This window comes from Thunnus albacares, chromosome 15 (assembly GCF_914725855.1).
Source record: "Thunnus albacares chromosome 15, fThuAlb1.1, whole genome shotgun sequence".
Lineage (NCBI taxonomy): Eukaryota > Metazoa > Chordata > Actinopteri > Scombriformes > Scombridae > Thunnus > Thunnus albacares.
In genome coordinates, this window is record NC_058120.1 from 14,495,813 (window position 1) to 14,514,809 (window position 18,997).

Genomic DNA, 18,997 nt, shown 5'->3' on the forward strand with positions numbered 1-18,997 from the left:
ACATAAAATGAGCCTCCATCTTTATTAGTTTCCCTCTTCACCTTTGTCTGCTTCATTCATCTGCACTTCTATCTGTCTTTGCTTTTTGTTTAGAAAGGTTATCTTTTGGTTTTCTTTCTATGCACTTCACATTAACTGGTTTATCGCCCTGCCCCCCTCAGCTGTCTGTCTTTTGGTGCCATCTTGCAACAGTGCCACTGCCGGTAAGCTGTGCTGCAGTGCCAGTGTGCCTGTGGGTGTACAGCATGAGTGTGGAGCGCAGAGATAAAGGCATGTTTGATCCAAATCAGAGCAGAGATCATTAGCTCAAAAGGTAAATGAATGAATGCAGGTGAATGGATTTATCAGGATGGAGAGGCTGGGGACTGTAAGTGAGCCGGATTTACTTGATAACAGATTTGCTTGTTAATACATCAGGAGCTTTTGGTGCATCAGGAGCTAATGAACAAGAAATCGCATTAAAGGATGTTTTTGCTCTACCGGTCGTGCATGTTTTAGCTGCACATCTCATGTGCTCAACATAATGGCCAATCAATTTCCAAAGCATCGCCTAAAGGTTTTTAGAATGATTTCTTATCTTCCATGCAGCCATTGACTTCTATTCATTTTTTCTGATATGAAAATTAACTTGCGGAAATTTCAACTTACTTCATATCAGAGCTAAAATGATTAGTTGATTAGTCAGCTGAAAATGAACCACCAACAACTTTGATAATCGGGTTTAAGTCAAGGTAAGAAAAAGGCCAAACATGTCCTCAAATGTCAGTGTCTCTGTTTTATATATTTTTTATGCGTTTTGGGATTCTAATAAGACAAAAGAGTTCTGGGAAACTGTGATGGATGGATTTTTCAATACTTTCTGTCACTTTATAAACTAAACAAATAATTGATTAATCGTATAAGTACTTTCTAGATTAAACAACAGTCCAATGATATCCATTGTAATTCATCAAAATTAACATTCTCTGGTAATGCATTTGTGAGCAAAGAGTATGTTTAAAACATCACTTTGTGGTGCTTTCAAGGATGCTCCAACATCTGCTATTTGACATTCAACTTCCTAAAAGCATTTCTTTCATGGTGTAATTCAAAGATAAACAATAAGCAGACAGCACAATGGATGCTGCTGGACAGACGACTTCCAAACTGTAGAGAAATTAATGGAAATCAATCAGGAATGCATAAAATCAAACTCATGTGATATAGTAGGATTAGGAAAATGGTTGGAAGTAATGTAAAGACCAACAAAAACAACCAGTATGGTGCTTTAAAGTCACAATAACATCAAATGATCACTTTCTATCCCTTAAAATGACCAAGAATTCTGCCAATCTGATGTCAGAAAATTGGCAAATTATATAAAAACAACAGCAATCTCATTACCAGGCACACAACACAGACTAATTCAATCAAAACTGTCCTCTCGTCCGGAACCAGTACAACCCAAATGTAATTTAACACAGAAAAAAGGATTCACTTCCTTTACAGAGGCCTCCTCAGTGTGTGTGTCTGTGTGTCCGAGTGTGTAATGGGGCTAATTTTCAGTTAGCCTGAGCTAGCCCTGACCTCCTGAGGACAAACATGCAGCCCGCGTGTGTGTTTCTGCAGTTTAGCTGACCTAGTCTCTGAACATTAGTCTGGTTGGATGCTCCACAACACACAGGCTGAGAGACGGAGAGAAAGAGGGAATGAATGGCATCATTGCCTTTTGCACCGTGTGGATCTGGACGGCAGCAGCAGAACAGTATGATGTCACTCTGGCCTAAGGACCTAACACACACGCATAATAAAAACACATACACACACACTGGTCTTGCAGATGTGTGCGCACGCTCCATACATTCAAATCAGCTGTAGCTCGGACAGCCACAGACGCACACACTTATTTGAACTATAGTTCACCCAATTAAGCAGTCTGTTGGAACAGCGAACAAGGCGCTGCTCCCTTAGCGTGAAGTTAAGTCTGTGTTGGGTGTGTTTCTGTGTGTGTGTGTGTGTGTGTGTGTGTGTGTGTGTGTGAAGGAAAGAGAAAGCGAGACAGAGAGGGAGAAAAAGCAGGGGGCTGGAGGTTGGAAAATCCCTGGCAACAGCCCCTGAGCAGCATGTCTTCTTTCATCGACTTTCTTGTAGAGGAAACATGACATTGCGAAGGATTACAAACAAACTCACTGGCTCTCTCTCAGCTGTTGGGCATGATATGGCAGGAAGAACGAGGGAGAATCTTAAAAATGAGACTTAATATTTTACTTATTAAATGGAGACAGAGTAGACAAAGGATAGTTTGGATTTTCCAGATGTTAAATAAAAGAGTCAAGCCTGTCACCAAACCACCGAGCCTCACGAGCAATAAAGGTGTTTCATACTGTATTACAGAAAAGCTGTGCCACTGCCACTGCACTGTTTGTAGGAGGTTTTAAAGGTCAGTCACTACCTTGGAGGAACTCGTAAAACTATTGTAACACTGTGCACCACTGCTACACCTGTTTTTCAGGTAAATCCAACCGGCCCACCCCAGATTTTATCCTTGGCGCCATCAGCACTTTGCTTATCATGTAGGGATATGACATGTGAGTAGAAAAGATGCATACCGTCCTCACTGGAAGGCAACAAACCGTCACTGGAATCTGAAAACTTCGAACTCCAACATACAAATTATGAACTGGATTCAATCTGATGCCTCACCTTTGTTAGATATTCCAGTTTCCTTGTCACTCATGACCTTAAACTTTGCCACTGTGCCATTTTAATTAGTAATTTATAGCCTTGATGTACCAAGAGAAGCTGTTCAGGTGCAAGAGAACAGTCGTCTGTTATGTCTCTTTATAACAGTATAGAGAGAGATATCTTTAGTCAACCTTGGTTAATTTTGTACAATTTACAACTTTCACAAACCTTTAAATTCTTGCTCTAATGCAGCACTTTATTTTCATCCTGCCTCTTTGCCTCTTTTATGATTGCTATAAATTTAATGAGTGAAATCTATACAGAATGAAAGCTTTTAACTGGATTCATCTCATCAGTGATTCATGAAATGTACCTATGGCAGGAGGTACCTCTTTGTAATTCCACATTCATGATTTGCTCTGATAGACACTACTATCCCCTCATCCCTCCACTGCTACTGCTTAGACAGTGTAGTAAATATTATTGATTTTTTCATTATCCACCAATGCCAATTATGTTCCTCTGTGGTTCAACAATGATAGCTTACACTCACTAACCAGCACTGCTATCACTGTAAAAAATCATAGATGTACACAATGGTGATATCTCATTGAGGGGGACGAGTGATGATTTTTTGGGGGGTTTCACCCTGTAAATGATAAACATAAAATTTGTATCTTCATTTAACAGAAAGCCTGTTTTTAAGTTCCTCTGCTACAGTAGTAATCTCTGTTAGAGACACTGGTTATTGTGTTGGGGATAATCCCCTTTGTGCAGGGGGCTCAGTTTTTCAGTATGCCGGCAGTGATGGCATCACCCAACTGGGCAACAAACTGTAGAGCATCACTCAAAAACAATACATCATTTGAATGATACATCCTTACGACATGTTGAACTGGAATTAAATATGGGACCATTATGAGCATAGTTTAGTAATACTCTAAACAGCATGTGATAAATTTCTAAATTCAGCTTCTTGGCAATAAATCCTAAACTGATGTCATACTGATGTGTCATGCTGCTTTCTCTCTTCCCTGAGTCACTCCTCTCCCACCCATAACATTAGCAGCCTGAAGTATGGTTTCTCCCTCTGCCAGCAAATAAATTACATTAGGATGGCGAGAAAATCATGAGCAATAGTGTTCTGTTCCGTCATTCATTCAGCAAACAGATCCGTAATCAGCCGACAGGGGAGAAATATATGCATAACATACCCCTTCATCATATCAGACATGAACCAGAGTAATCAGGACAGACTGTTCCTCATCCTCTCTCTTTGTTTATTAGCTCTCTTGGTATCTGCTGGCTCACAGAGACTTTTGACATTATTCTGTAAATGTCCTCTGAAGTAAATATTTAAAGGGGACCTATTATGTTCTTTCCACTAGAGTAGCTTTGCATGATTCACAGTCCAAAAAAACCCTTAAATATTCAAAATCAAATGCTTCCTCGTGCTAAATCTCTTCTACATCTTTTGGTTAATGTAAAGAGCTGATAGCTTTTAACAGTGAGAGACATTTTACACAAGAGCATAAAGACTGAACTCCCTTTTTTTGCCAAAGCCCATAAGAGCTGCAGCTAAAATAGCTCATGTCTGTTACACACACACACATACACACACACTTGGTGTCAAGTTTAGCCAGTCAGCTGGTGACATGTCAAGTCCAGAGAAACGACATGCAGCTGAGGGAAGGGCAGGATGGGAGAGAAGGAAAGAGTGAGGAGAGGATTAGTTAGTTTTACCGTTGCAGAACTGTAGCAGTGATGAGGTGTCATACAAGCTGCTGTAGCTGGAAAACCCGTCCTCCATTCTCAGCCCTCGGTGCTCTGCTCCTCTGCTCCCTCTGTTATCCACCACTCCTTTGCTCTCCTCTCTCTCTCTCCCTCTCTCTCTCTCTCTCTTTCTCTCTGGTGACTCCCCTCCGTTAGTTTATCGTTCACTTGGTGTCCAAGGCGCTCCCTCCATTCACTCTGCACGGGTCAGGCTCCCTGGGTGAGTCACCATGGCAACCCATTCACTCCGATTATGTCATGTGAACTCCAACCTCTCTTCTCTCTTCTTCTTTTTTTTCCACCCCCTCTCACAAAAAAAAAAAAAAACAACTCCTAAACTACAGCAGCAAACACTCCCCGCTGAAGAATGACTGCGTTGGACCGCCGGAGACACAGAGACAGAAGTTAAGAGAGGCTGCTGGTGGTTTTGTTTTCCTCTGTGCTTGTCCTCTCCTCCCTTCTCCTCCTCCTCTTTTCCCCTCCTCTTGTCCTTCTTCTGTCTTCAGCAGAGGCAGCTGTGTGTCGTTAGCTCTCACTGATCTCCAGCAGAAAAACAGCTTTAAGAGGGCTTGAGCTGAGCGTGCATGCAGGCGGACTCTGGCACAGGCAGTTACTGTGTGTGTGTGTCTCTATATGTGTGTGTGTGTGTGTCAGAGCCTGTGTGTGTGTGAGAGAGTGTTTAGATAATGCTTGGGACAGCCCAGCCTTCCCCTGTCACACAGTGTGGACGAGTCAGAGCGCAGGGGGCTGGGCCTGTTGGATAGATCCTCCTCCTCTGCTTGATGGGAGAGGAGAGGAGAAAGGAGGATAGAGGAGGGGAGGAGAGAAGAGAAGAGGAAAGGAGAAGAGAGGAGCAGTGAAGACAGAAGAAGAGGAGAATGCAGGAGAGGAGGGGAGATGAAAGGAAAGGGGAGGTGAAAAGAGGAGAGGAGAAGACAGAAGAGAGAGAGGACAAGGTAGTGAGACAAGAGGAAAGAGGAGGAGAGGACTAAAGATGAGAGAAGAGAGGAAAGGAAAGGAGAGAAGAGGGGAAGTGAGGACAAGGTTGGGGAGAGGAGGAGAGGACAGAGGAGAGGAAAGGAGAAAAGAGGAGAGGAGAAAGGACGATACAGGAGGGGAGGAGAGAAGAGAGGAGAGGAAAAGGGAGGATAGAGGACAAGAGAAGAGGAAAGGAACAGAAAGGAGAAAAGAGGAAAGAGGAGGACAAGGTTGGGGAGAGGAGAGGAAAGGAGAAAAGAGGAGAGGAGAAGGGAGGATAGAGTAGGGGATGAGAGAAGAGAGGAGAGGAAAGGAAAGAGTGGAGGAAAAAGGAGGATAGAGGAGAAGTGGAAAGGAATGGAAAGGAGAAAAGAGGAGAGGAGAGGACAAGATTTGGGAGAGGAGGAGAGGACAGAGGAGGAGAGGAAAGGAGAAAAGAGGAGAGGTCAAAGTAGTGTAGGAGAGGAAAGGAGAGTAGAGGAGCGTAGAGATACAGTAAATAGATGAGGGAGGAGGGGAGAGGAATCACCAAAATGCAGAGAAATGAAGAAAACCAAACCAATAGTTATCAAAATGACAGAGGAGCTATTGGTCTACAAGGAGCAGTTTCACACACACCAACACAGACATGGAGTCACACATACTGTAGTGGTATGGAGTCACATGGGGACACCACAACAAACCGACGTCACATCGCCCTCTGCAGCCGCCACCAAACATGGGAGCTGAACACTGCCAGAGGATCGCTGCTGTGGCTAAACACGATTATCATTCTGTCCTCTGTCTGTCTTATCTGCCCCGCTGCAGACTGCTCAGAGACGAAGGGATCCTTAAAACAAGGACAAGAGGGAGAGAAAAGAATGAAAGGGGGTTGAGAGGAAAGAGAGAAATAAATGGGATGGAGGGGGGAGGGGACAGAACTGAAAGAGAGAGAGAACTTGAGGAGGGTGCGGGGTGTAGAGAGAAGGAGCAAATTAAAAAGTGAGCAGGGAGGGAGTTCAGTGAGAGAAAGAGGGGAAACCCTATAGAAAAAAAAAGATCTTTTTAATTCAGAGCGGGGGTGTGTATGTGCATGTGAGGGGGGGGGGGGCTCTTTGCATTATTTATAGTTCAAGCTTGTAGGAAAAAATAATATGCCCAAAGAAGACAGTGTCTGTGGCCTATATTCACGTCGGAAACACTCCCCCCTTTCTTCTGAGATCACAAGACAAAATTACACAAAGGGGGAGTTGCTCTAAAGAAGCAGAGAGACCTTCTAAGCATATATTTGTTTCATTCACTGTTTTTATAGTAGCCAAGCTGATGTGATATAAAATGAAGCTCTTTCCATGCAGGTATCTGTCATAATATCTCAAATCTTTTCTGGTTCAAAGGTGTCCCCGGCTAGATTTGACCTTTAACAAGAGGATGAAAGGGATGCAGTGAAGCACCTTTTAACAGCAGATGAGTGAAGCCTTGATTAGTTTATGGTTCAAGGCCTTTTTGTTGTTGACCTCAGAGCCCGTGTTTTTGGTCTCTCCCTCCTCTCCCCCAGGAAAACACTGCACTCCGCTTCACTTATTACACAATAACATCAAGCCACCAACAGATCTATCGAGCTCTGCGACGGGGCAGGATTATGGGAGAAAACAAGGTGCTCTTTGTGACGCATGTTGCGTTTGCACAGTGCAATAGCTGTTTTGTGAAATCACAAGGATATTACAATGTCAAAACATGACCTTTACACCATTTGTACACATTTCAATTTTTCTGGATTTACATTTAAAATTCTTATTGACAAATACAGAATGTGGAAAAAGTAATTTGCATTTTTTTAGGTAACATGAAATCTGTTTTAACCACTAAAATGCAGCTAATTCCAGTGTTTTGATTCAGACACAAAAAGAAATTCCATGCAAGCAGCTCAAACTGTAAACATCTATTGTGTTTTGCTGCAAAGACTGTGAGTCATGCTGGTGTTTTGTCTGAAGGGGGTTCAGATTATTGTAAATCTCATTCTGGGGCAGATTTGGGATCTAGATTAGGGGCAGGTCTGGTTTTTGTAAGTGTCTGTCTCTCTGTGCATATGCTCACGTGGGAAGAGGCAGCTTAAACTGGAGTGTATTCCCGCCAACCACCCTCCCCCTAACACCCCCCAACCCCTCTAGCCACCACCCCATGGGTCCCTAAACCCCACCTACAACACAGTGGGTGGCAGGTGGTGGAACCGCCGCTGCTCCACCCTGCCTCACCCCCCATTGTTCCCCCGTCTCCACTGCCCATCGGTGAATCCAGAGGGTGCACACACTTATAAAATAAACAGGATGGTGCTGGAGAGTGTGAGGATGTCCCACTGTTACTAACAAATACTGTAAGTGCCCGTCCCAAAAACAGACAATCTGTGAGCCCCAGTCAAATGTGCATACAGGGAAAGCTACTTTTTACATATTTACTTTAATCTCTTAAACTCTACCACTGGCTCAATTTTAAAGAATTTGTAGTGCGTCAAAGCTGAATTTAGTGTAAATGTGTATAAAATGAAGCCCAATCCACAATATTTCCATTTGGTGTAATGACACAGCTATCAAACATGGTGTCTTGGGTTTGACTCATAGAGTGTATGTAAAGATGGACATAGATACATATAATGATTCATTGAAAAACATTACTCACTTTGTATTTCTAGAGAGAAGTTGGCACTTTCTGAATGAGAGCCAGCATCTAGAGACCATCGATGGCGTTGCACTTTAATGCAGGATAGTTTGCAAATACTTTGGCGCATGGGCGAAATCAAAACTCCTCATCCCAAATGGAAATCAGAGCGTGTATGTCGTGTGTATCTCATCCACGAGAATCTATTTTGCCTGTTGTTGTGGCTTCTTCTTGTTGTTTCACACCTTAATATGATGAAGTTGGTGCGCAAATGAGTACATACTTCCACTTATACAGAGGACGTCAGTTGAAGACGGTCTTTCAATGTGGCCCAGACCACCTCCGAATGTAGTCTAAGCAATCAGATGTGTCCTCAGTGCATCTTGGGTGCATTCACAACTGTACTTAGAGCTGTCCATTTTTGATAGGATCACCCAAGATGCATTTTAATGCCAGGTGTGAACGGGGCTGAATGAATCTGCACTTTGGATTTATTCGTTCGTTTTATTCCAGCACTAATCTGCAATGCACTGGCTTCAGCCTCAGGCTGTGGTAGTTACCACTTGGTTTGACTATTTTATCATGCAGAAGCAAAAATTCACTCAGTTAAAAAGTCAGTTGTGTGAGTCACATCCAGCTATCATACCATAATATAACTGGCAGGAGTTCAGTGTCTTGCACAAGAGCACTTTAACAAGGCTTGGCGTTAGGCCTGTAGGTCCCTGTTGCTTTCTCACCTGCCCTGCTGACTGTTTTTACAGCTTTGGCTCTCAGGACGCACTTGAAGGTCATAATCAAACTGAACGTGTTTTCTTTTCTTTCCAAAGAAAGGAAAGAAACTGCTGACAATCATTTTATCCACAGATGATCAGTCAGTCTGTCAGTGGGCCAGGATTATTCACAATCAAATCCAGAGCTGAAGAGGAAACAAGGTCAATCCTCTGTACGATTCAGCCACCATCTGTGTGTCTGTCCTGGTTATTGGGCTGCTTTGTGCTTTACACCATGAATTAATCCAACCTGGGGTCTTAATGATTCATATAAACACAGAATTTAGATAAAGCCTTAGGACACATGCATGACCAGGTTGCCTATGTTTTTTTTAATAGATTTACTTGTCAGCTAAATACTGTATACACATACATGACAATGTTTTTGGACTGCTGTGTTAAGATATAGATAAAATATATGTTATTGTCCCCTCAGGAATTTTTTTTCTTGGGCTCAGCATTACTGCATTACTACTTAAGTATTGTACATGCCAGTGTACATGTGCAATAATAAGTTGAGATATGCTTCAACTGGTTCAATATTACAATCAGTTACAGTCAATTACAGTCCTTTACAGGCAAGATATAAGGAAATAAGATTTTTAAAAAATGAATAATTTGAAATAACAAAATGTTAGAATTCATAAAAGCCCATGTCAAACATAACACTGGGATGATTTATTTTTTTACTGAAGTGATTTGAAAAATGAGAGGGGAATGTGTAAAACGTAAAATGTAAATGTAGCAGCAGGTAGTAAAGGTCACCCAATATGAGCCTGTGCCAAGGTGAAGAAAATGAGCCAAGAGGAAACAGTGAGCAGAATATCCTCACTGTGAAACAACTGCTATTCATTTACTAACTAGTGATAACATTCACATGAGGTTTATGAGTTCAAATATCTAGCCATTATACCAACACATTCAGTGTAGCAAGTAACAGTGACAGACTGCAGGGCTGGTATTCATTTTTTGTAACCTGAAATAATAATTTTTTTTAGCCACACTTGTGGTATATATAGTTCAGAGGATTGCAATATCCATCTATGAGTTAGTTGTTCCACCACTTCTGTCCAGACTGAAATACCTCAAAAACTATCACATGGATTGCCATGAAATTGAGACGTTAATGGTCCAAAAGGATGAATCCTACTGACTTTGTTGACCTCTCGTTTTTTCATCTACTGTAGCGTCATCATGGGGTTGACATTTATGGTTTTGCCTGAAATGTCTTGACAATTACTGGAATTATTGCCATGAAATTTGGTGCACACAATAATGTTTCCCTTAGGTTCCAGTGAATTTATGTGAAATTATGACCTAATACCTGCAACACTAATGACATTCACATCTGCGTTAGTTGTGTTTAGTGCTAACTATGCTAACTAAGATAGTGAAAATAATAAACATTATACCTGCTGCATTAGCATATTAGCAGTGTCACTGTGAGCATATTAGCATTTAGCAAAAGCACCTCTGTTTCTAAGCCTCACAGATCTGCTAGCATGACTGTAGCTGTCTCTTAGTTAAATGACTTTTTGAATGATTTTTTTTTTTTATTTATTTTTTTTAAATATATGGTAAGTATTTTTTTCCTTGATAGTAACACGCCCATATTTCCCCACTAGGAACATAAAAGTTTGATCTTTTCATATCTTAACTTAATCTTTATTGGTTGATACAACCTAGATCAATCCTCAAGGTGTGATGGTGTGACACCTCTTAACAGTAACTGTGCTACTTGTGCACCTATATGGTGAGGAAAGGCCAGTGGCAGAGGATGTAATACTGTCCATGACTGACAGGTTCAGCCTTTTTATTAACTGTCCGGACAGGAGAGCAGAGATAGACACACAGAGAGATAGATTGAATGTGAGTGGGGAGTAAATCAGCTGAGTGACTGTTGAAAATACATCATTTCCCATGTGCTGGGGAAAATAACCTGTCATTTCTAATAGATGCTTATCAGAGCAGTCGTCAAATCCAGATTAAAACTCATTTTATGACACATGAATTATGAACCAGGGCTCCTTCACGTCAGACATTATTAGCTTAAAGAACTGGAAGTAATTGAAAGTAAAGAGACTGAATATATAGATGGTCCAACATTATTTAGGAAACTGGCAACACAACCTCTGTCACCTGTGTCAAAGAGAGACAAATCGTGTACCTAGCAGAACAACCAAATCCATAAGGAAGTGCCATTTTGAAAATGTTTGTCACTATAAATGTGAGAAAATGGAGAAACTGTGACCTACTTTTTCTCCCCAGCTCGGCTTCAGAGAAACCAGAAGGTGCTGCATCACACATGGCAGCATAGATGCTGCATTCAAACCCAAAACACGATCTGTCCCCGTATATTGTTTATCATCTTGCCTGACATATTTCACTAAAAGAGGCTAAGCACGACTAAGAATTACAGTCACGCTAGTGGTTTTATCAGGCTGAACTTAGCTTTGAGCTAAATGCTAACTTAATGCTCACAATCACAATGCACACATTTTTAGTTCTAATAACACTGGTGCATTTTACAGACTGTACAAGAGTCAACATTAGCAGCTTTGTGACGCTTCACCTGAGCTAAATGCTAATGTCAGCATGCTAACAGGCTCACAATGAAATACTAACATACTGATGTATAATATTTACCATGTTCACCATCTTAGTTTAGTGTGTTAGCATGCCAACATTAGCTAATCAACACTAAACACACAGTACAGCTGAGGCTAATGAGAATGGTTGCAGGTCATAATGGCAAATTAAAAACTTTGACCTACTGGTGCTGCTGGAGGAAAAGTCAGAGCATCACCAAAGTCATTATAGAATTCATCCTCTGGGATTTCCGCACCAAATTTCATGGCAATTCATCCGACAGTTGAGATACTTCAGTTTGGGCCAAGTTGGAGGACTGACCAACATTAGAGCCACATCACAGGCAAAGCTAAAAATGTAGAATATCAAATTATATGAAAACATGTATCAATACTTTATTGTGCCATCTGTTGCACCAAACTCTCCTTCTAAAAATGAATATTTCATCTGAAATACCCCCAAAAATTAAAGATTATACAGCACATTTTTGTGAACTCAGTGCATGGACACAAGCACAGGCTCAATGCGCAAATGGCAGCAACACACTGCAGCAAACTACCACACAAGCAGCAGCAATGACAAACAATGAGAGTTGAATATTATGATTCAGGAAAACTGGGTCACCACTTGTGTTTTTAGTGCAGTCTTTTGGTCATGGTCTCTAATAGCATTATGTATGTAGAAATCCACTGCCAGACTACAAAGGCCCACATTTACCCATATTTAAGAATTTTACAGAAAGAGGGAGTAATGACCATGTATTTTGCAAGCCTTACTGTGCTGCTAATTTAATGATAACGCATTTTAAAGATTTTAAATGTCAGCAGATCAGTTTGTCTTTTCAGCACTGTATCGGTAAAAAGGAATGCTTGATCAGCACGCAAGCCCTTAAAATAAATACTAAATACAGGCCCTGATATGGTGCCTGAAACAAAATGTCTTATGGGATTCAAACTGAATGATATTAAAAGTGTTTGGTGGCTGAGGCCTAAAGGAAAGAGGTCATATTCCCCTGTTAAGTCTCTATGGATGCCGTCTCAAGACAGACCTTTTAGAGCAGGAGAGAGATGGAGAAGGCATGTGAGTGTGGATGAGGAGAATCTGCTTTTGGGCTGTAAATAGCTCCTAATCCTGAGGCTATGGAGCAGAGTTACATGTCCTACTCTGGCTCCTCTGCACTGTGTGGTGCAATATACAACTCTGTCACTCACAAGTCGAACAGCACTGATGCATTATAGATCATGAAACCACTATCTGTTTATTATAATATACTGTTTATCTCTATCATGTAGGTTAATTGATAACAACTGGGTTTTCTAATGTTAATACTCAGCTTAGTATTATGTGACACAAATTCATTATTTGTTGTATGACATAAATTACACCTGTTACTATCTCATTTGTGAATTTTGACTTAGCATCATTAACTTGTCCAGTGTTGATTCCCAACATTAACTGTCACAAGCTGTCATTATAGCATGATGCTGCTTTAATTGGTGTGAAGCTGGACCCAGGAGATATTTAACATACAAATATAAGAGTGATATTGATCTTCTCATCTATGTTTGTGCTAGAAAGCAAATAGGCGTATTTCCCAAAATGCGCTTTAAACCTGCATAGTGGAATTTTTGTCTCCCCCTTCTGGCAGTGAGAGTAAATAGTTAAATAGTCAAGTTAGCAGAGGACTGAACTGGCAGTGTTGCCAACTGGTAATTTGCATATCTATGACTTCATGATGTAATTACATACAATATTTTAAAACATTTAAAGAAAATTAAGTTGAATTAAACTAAACTGACTGTAACTAGCTATATCATTTGCTATTTTTTTCAAGCAGCTCCTCAATGTGCATTTACCTCTAACAATAGAAAACTGTTTTATGCAGGCTGTTGTATCAACTCTGTAAATGAAGTATCATGAATCGAGAAATGATCATGCACTGGAATAAATTCACTATTGATATCTCTGTTTTGACAAAACAAAATCAAACTTAGATAGTAAAGTTAAATCATTCAGAATAAAAACAATTAGGATTGATCATTGATCATTGGGGCACGTTCACAGCTCATTCATGTGTGTCCTGGAAAAACCTTCAAATGGGCCAATAAATCTTCAGGTGACCCACAACTTAGTATTAAACTCAAAACTTATAAGAGAAAAACTAAAAAAAAACCCACTGGAAGCTGTTAGAGTTCAATGTGAATAGGTTTACTGTGTATAAAGAGATACAGAGCAAACCAAGGCCTCTATCTCAGGATAAAGAAAAACCTAATGCAAAATCATGAAACCTCATATTATATACTTTTCATAACCCCTCCTATTGTGGAGCTTAGTTTCTAGACTCCACCTCATTTTTTAACTATATTCAACCATCTGTTCATTATTTCTGAGTTCATAAGTGACCTTGACGCTTTGGTGATAATACGAGTGTGACTTATCTTAGAAATTACTGTCTCAGCATCTTCCACCTTTTTCTCACACTAAAAATGGACCTGGTGGCCTTTAACCATTTTACACAGAAAACCAAATTGCTATATCACAGATTAGCCTTCTTGCTAACTCCCTGGGAACTGTCTTTTATTGGCATAATGCCAATTTTGCACTCTCACTGGCACATTTGTTTGATCATGGAAAGGCAGTTTTTCATCACACTGGCTGATGATTGGTTGAAGAGAAGAGAAGTTATGGCTTGTCAAAAAATAGATAGCTAGATATGTTGTTAGCCACTTTTTTGAAAAAAAGTTGCTAAACGGGTCTGAAAGGTTGCTTTATCCAGCAACAAAGTTGCTAAATTGGCAACACGGTAAACCAGAAGTTAGCTGGCTGGAGGAAGTCTCTGGTGCACTTGCTCTATGAGCACCCTTCAGCTCTGGCAACCCAATCATTGCTGGTTGACATAAAACGCACCACTACCAGTGCGCCAGAGCGGGAAAGTCGCCATAGACACCAGGTTTAAAAACTTTGTATACTGTGAAATACAAAGAGGTTTACCTGGCAGTGATAGGCTTAATCAGCATTGTGTGAACTCGTTTGGAAAGGGCTTGAATGTAACAGATATTCATTTATATGTAAAAGTCCTACACTCCAGCTTTAACTTTAAAATTCAACTAATGGTCTGATAATAACAAACTGAATATTATTAACTACAGAGAAAATGGTGCTAAATAAAGAAGTGATGATGTCAGTAAATGTCAAGTGATAATCAATCGGTGTCAGCTAGCAGCAGCAGAAGAAGAAGAGTCCCTCCTCCAGGAGATGCAATGGATGTTGTATGTATAGAGAGAGATTAGATTTCCAGGTAGCACACAAACACTTTGAGAATTAAGTGGAGCTGCTATATTATTCTGCACTAATGTATGACATTCATAACATCATGACACCATATCAAATCCTACTGTGGGCATCACTTGAGACTTCATTGCTTCTGTGTCAACCTTTAATACCTCTTCCCACCTCCTTCCTCCCTGCCTGACCTCCTCGCCTGCACACTAATGATGCCATAGAAAGACAGAGAAAGTACACTGACTTCTCTACATCTAATCTATATGTTAATGAGGCATAACTCGGACACAGGAGTAGAACCAGATTGGTGTAATTCTGGACTGCACTCCATGGAAATCTACTAATATGACCGCTGCTGTGTACGCCCATTTAAAACCAGAAAACAACAACTCACAGGTCAGTGGGAGACACTGTAATTCGTCAAACTCGCTACTGATGTGAAAATGATCCATTTATCTTAAGGACGGCAAGCTAAAGCCACCTCATCACTACCATGAAAATCAACACTGGTGTGTGTAACTGTATGGACACACACACACATACACACACAAACACACAGTGTATCCCAGACTAGGCAAGGCTGTGTGTTCTCTCAAGCGACGACAACATTAATCAAATCTGACTCAGGCTGCTGAAACATCCATGTACACCCTTCCCCCCATTTCCTGAACAACCAAGAACTCTGCTCCACACTTTCTCTCCCTGTACAAGCCTACACACACACACATATATGTATACATATATACTGTGGATGCACACACAAACCTGATCTGACTTAAGTTTAAAATGCACACCCCTTTATCACACAGTGCTACCTTTCACTTGCTTTTCATACACCACCTCCCACAGCTTTATATTATAAATTCTCTTTCTGTTTCATGTTTCTTTCATTCATTTTTTTTCTGCATCAAATGACTCTTCCTCTCTGCACTTCTCGGTTTCTCCTCTCACCCTCTGTCTTTCAAAGTCAGAGCTCAAACCCTTCAATCGATAACGCCTAAAATAAACTCTGCTGAGGAAATCAGGTGTCTGCTGCAGAGTTTGCTCCAATACATATGTTGTGGCAGTCAGGCTCCTCCCTGCACTATCTTTCCCTCTCTCTCTCACTCTCTCTCTCTCTCTCTCTCTCTCTCTCTCACACACACACACACACACAAAACTGCAGGTGATTATGCTCAAACTCTTGTGACAAAGGACCCATTTTTAGCCAGTTTGCTCACATGAGGAATAGGTTTAACATCAGCAAAGCTACTTGTCCTCATATTCAGGGCACAGATGGAGGGCTGACGTCAGCGGGCCGTGACGCAGTCTTCATCTCTCATCTGTATTTCAGAAATCACTCACTCTAGTACACACACACACACACACACACACACACACACAAACACACACACAGTCTCTGCATACAGCATCTGTATTGAAGGCGGTGGCAACTGGATGCTGATGACTCTCTTCTGTCACACGAAGACTTGTCAGCACTCATTTATGCCCCCATGAGTCTCAGTTACATGACACACAGCAGCAGCTGATTTTATTTTTCACCATGATCTCCTAGGAGACAGACACTGCCTTGCTCTTCATTCCTTCATCCTCCCTACTCCATCCTGTTTCCTTCCTTACCTCCTGTCCTCCTCGCTCCCCTTTGGTTTCCCACTCCCACTCTCTTTTCCCCCCATTTAACTTCCCAATGTGCACAACCCTGTGCTGACTCCATGAGCAGTGCCATCATTCATAAAGTATGCTAATACTGCCACCTGCAGGAGATTTGTTGAAATGCTGCAGTTTTTTGTGCTATGCCTAAAAGTCATTCCCAGTATCAGACTCTCTTAAAGGCTTCTTTTTCTAAACAGTTCATTTCTACAAGTACTGCTTCCTTTAGATAACTATAACATACACACAGTGTTAACCTCTTCAGTCCCACAGATCCTTGGTGGGTCCACCATTACATCTGCATCTTTGCTCTGTTCACTGTACACTTACAGAACTTATTATTAAATTCTAGGGGACATTACAAGGTTTCCATGTATTTGAAATATTTGTATAAAGGAACATTTGGTTAAAATGTTATACAAAACATTAAGAATTACAACTTAATGAAACTCCTCTGTGACAGGAGAGGGGGTGCTCCTCTGAGTCTGCATTATCAGGCTCTTCTTTTTCCATTTACTAGCATGAACTGCTAAAATACATCACTGTGTATTAGTAGATATTGGGCCTCCACATGCCACCAGAACAGCTTCAATGCACCTTGGCATTGATTCTACAAGTCTCTGAACTCTTTTGGAGCGATGAACACCATTCTTCAAAAAGATATTCCCTCATTTAACTAACAAGTCTGCCCAAAATCTCCCGTAGGTGTTCAATTGGATTGAGATCTGGTGACTGCGAAGGCCATAGCATATGATTTACATCATTGTCATACAAATCAAACCATTCAGTAACCTTGTGCCTTGTGAATTGGGGCATTGTCCTCCTGGAAGAGACCACTCCCATCAGGATAGAAATGTTTCATCATAGGATAAAGTTGATCACTCAGAACAACTTGTATTGATTTGCAGTGATCCTTCCCCCTGAGGGGACAAGTGGACCCCATGACGGCAAAATGCCAGATCCCCTCACTGCAGGGGTCAAGCATTCAGACCTGTCTCGGTTTTTTCCTTTAATTAACTTCAACTGTGATTTTTTTTTCATTAAAGTGCTGCAATAAGCAGATAGAGAATATAGGCTCCACATATTCTCAAACTGTGTGCAAAATTACGTACAAAAGGGAAATTTGTTTGTAATATTGGGGTTCAAAAAGCTTATTTTTATCAGCTGATGGAGTGAATCAGGACAGGAGGATGCAAAAAAGGGATCAACTGCAAGGTAAAGAAGCTCTGGCATCAGTGATTTAATTTACTAACTTTGATGTAATTTCCTGTTAAATGCATGAAGCTTTGACATGATATGATAATGAAGGTGTGGTCAGAGACTGGTCAGCTGCCCATCTAATGTAATAACCACAATCTTGGCAGTTGTTGCCAGGGCTTGAGAAACATCAAACGGTTCTCATACCGCTGAGTCATCTTGAATTAAATTGAAGAGGGAATCATGCATGGACTGAACCAGAGAGGGAGGCAAAAGGGGGATGAGAAAGAGGATAAACAGGAAAAACAGAAGATAACAGGACATTGAGGGGAGATAGAGGAGATAGAGGGAAGGGGCACCACATGAAACGTGAGTGAGAGACTGACTGAGTGACTGAGAGAACAAGACAAGAGGAAGGTTTCTATTTATAACTGATTGTTTTTGTTGGTGTGTCAGCCAGGCGGTAGCAGCACTTCAGCTCTCCTCTCAGCTTGGCTGCACTTGGGGGAAATGACCCTTCACTTAACGCTTGACTGCCCCACACGCTGCCACACACATAGACAAGCAGACACCTGCACGTACACACAACACATCTTTATACCATTTATCCCCAACAGCCGAGTCACACGTTATATTCACAAATCTTTCTTACGGGAACTTGCTAAGAACATCTGTAGCTCACGTTGCATGTCCCCCCCCCTCCCCCTCTATCCAACCTGACCCCCCATCTCTATCCTCTTTTTCATCTTCCACATACGTCTGATTAAAACATCTGCAAAGTCATTCTGTATTATTTTGACAAAACCAGAGTGAACTCACTCCACGTTTCCATATAAGGGCCCAAACTGAACCGGCTCCCCTTTGTAGCTGAGTACTTGCTGGGAGAGTTGTCCCAGTGGAGGGCTCAGACTAAAACAGGATGGGCTCAGAAACACCCCTCCCTCAAATATATACACAAACACTCACATAATGACAGAAAACACACACCCGCACCAATCTAAACAATTTACAGGCATGCATCCCTTGAATGAACACCCACCCACACACACACATAAACAGATGTGCACATTTCCATACATGCAAACTCTCTGTTTTCTCTTACCCGTAGGAAGCCCCTCACAGTCAGACATGGCCACAGAAATAGATGAGGATCAGGGCAGTGTCTTGTTAGCTGAGTTACAGCAGCCTCTTCTGTATATAACCTTTCCCTGTATTTAATATCTCTCTCTGCTTTACACTCTTACCTTTCCAGCTCTCTTACTTTACTTTCTATCTTCTTATCCTTCCTCCTTTTCTCTCACATTCTCTCAACAATGTGACCAGTGGCCAGTGGATATGCCAATCAAACTTCACACGCTGTGCTATTGGACAGTAAATTTGTAACCAACAGTCCTCCCTTGGGATACTGTTTCTCTCAGATATGGCAGGCCTTTTTAAATATAATTTCACTGACTTTCTCATAT

At 41.3% G+C, this 18,997-nt stretch overlaps 1 protein-coding gene across 9 annotated transcripts in view; it reads right to left on the minus strand.

The window, feature by feature from the left end:
- eml1 (EMAP like 1) overlaps positions 1-18,997 on the minus strand; it is a 54,549-nt gene extending 35,552 nt beyond the window's left edge. For 4 of the 9 annotated variants that reach the window (XM_044374801.1, XM_044374802.1, XM_044374800.1 and 1 more), the window contains exon 1: positions 4,408-5,247. In XM_044374801.1, coding sequence (XP_044230736.1) covers positions 4,408-4,474 — 67 coding nt within the window. In that variant the 5' untranslated portion in view covers positions 4,475-5,247. Of the gene's footprint in view, positions 1-4,407; positions 5,248-18,636 lie in introns of those variants that run through there. The other 5 variants (XM_044374806.1, XM_044374805.1, XM_044374808.1 and 2 more) reach the window with 3 other exon arrangements.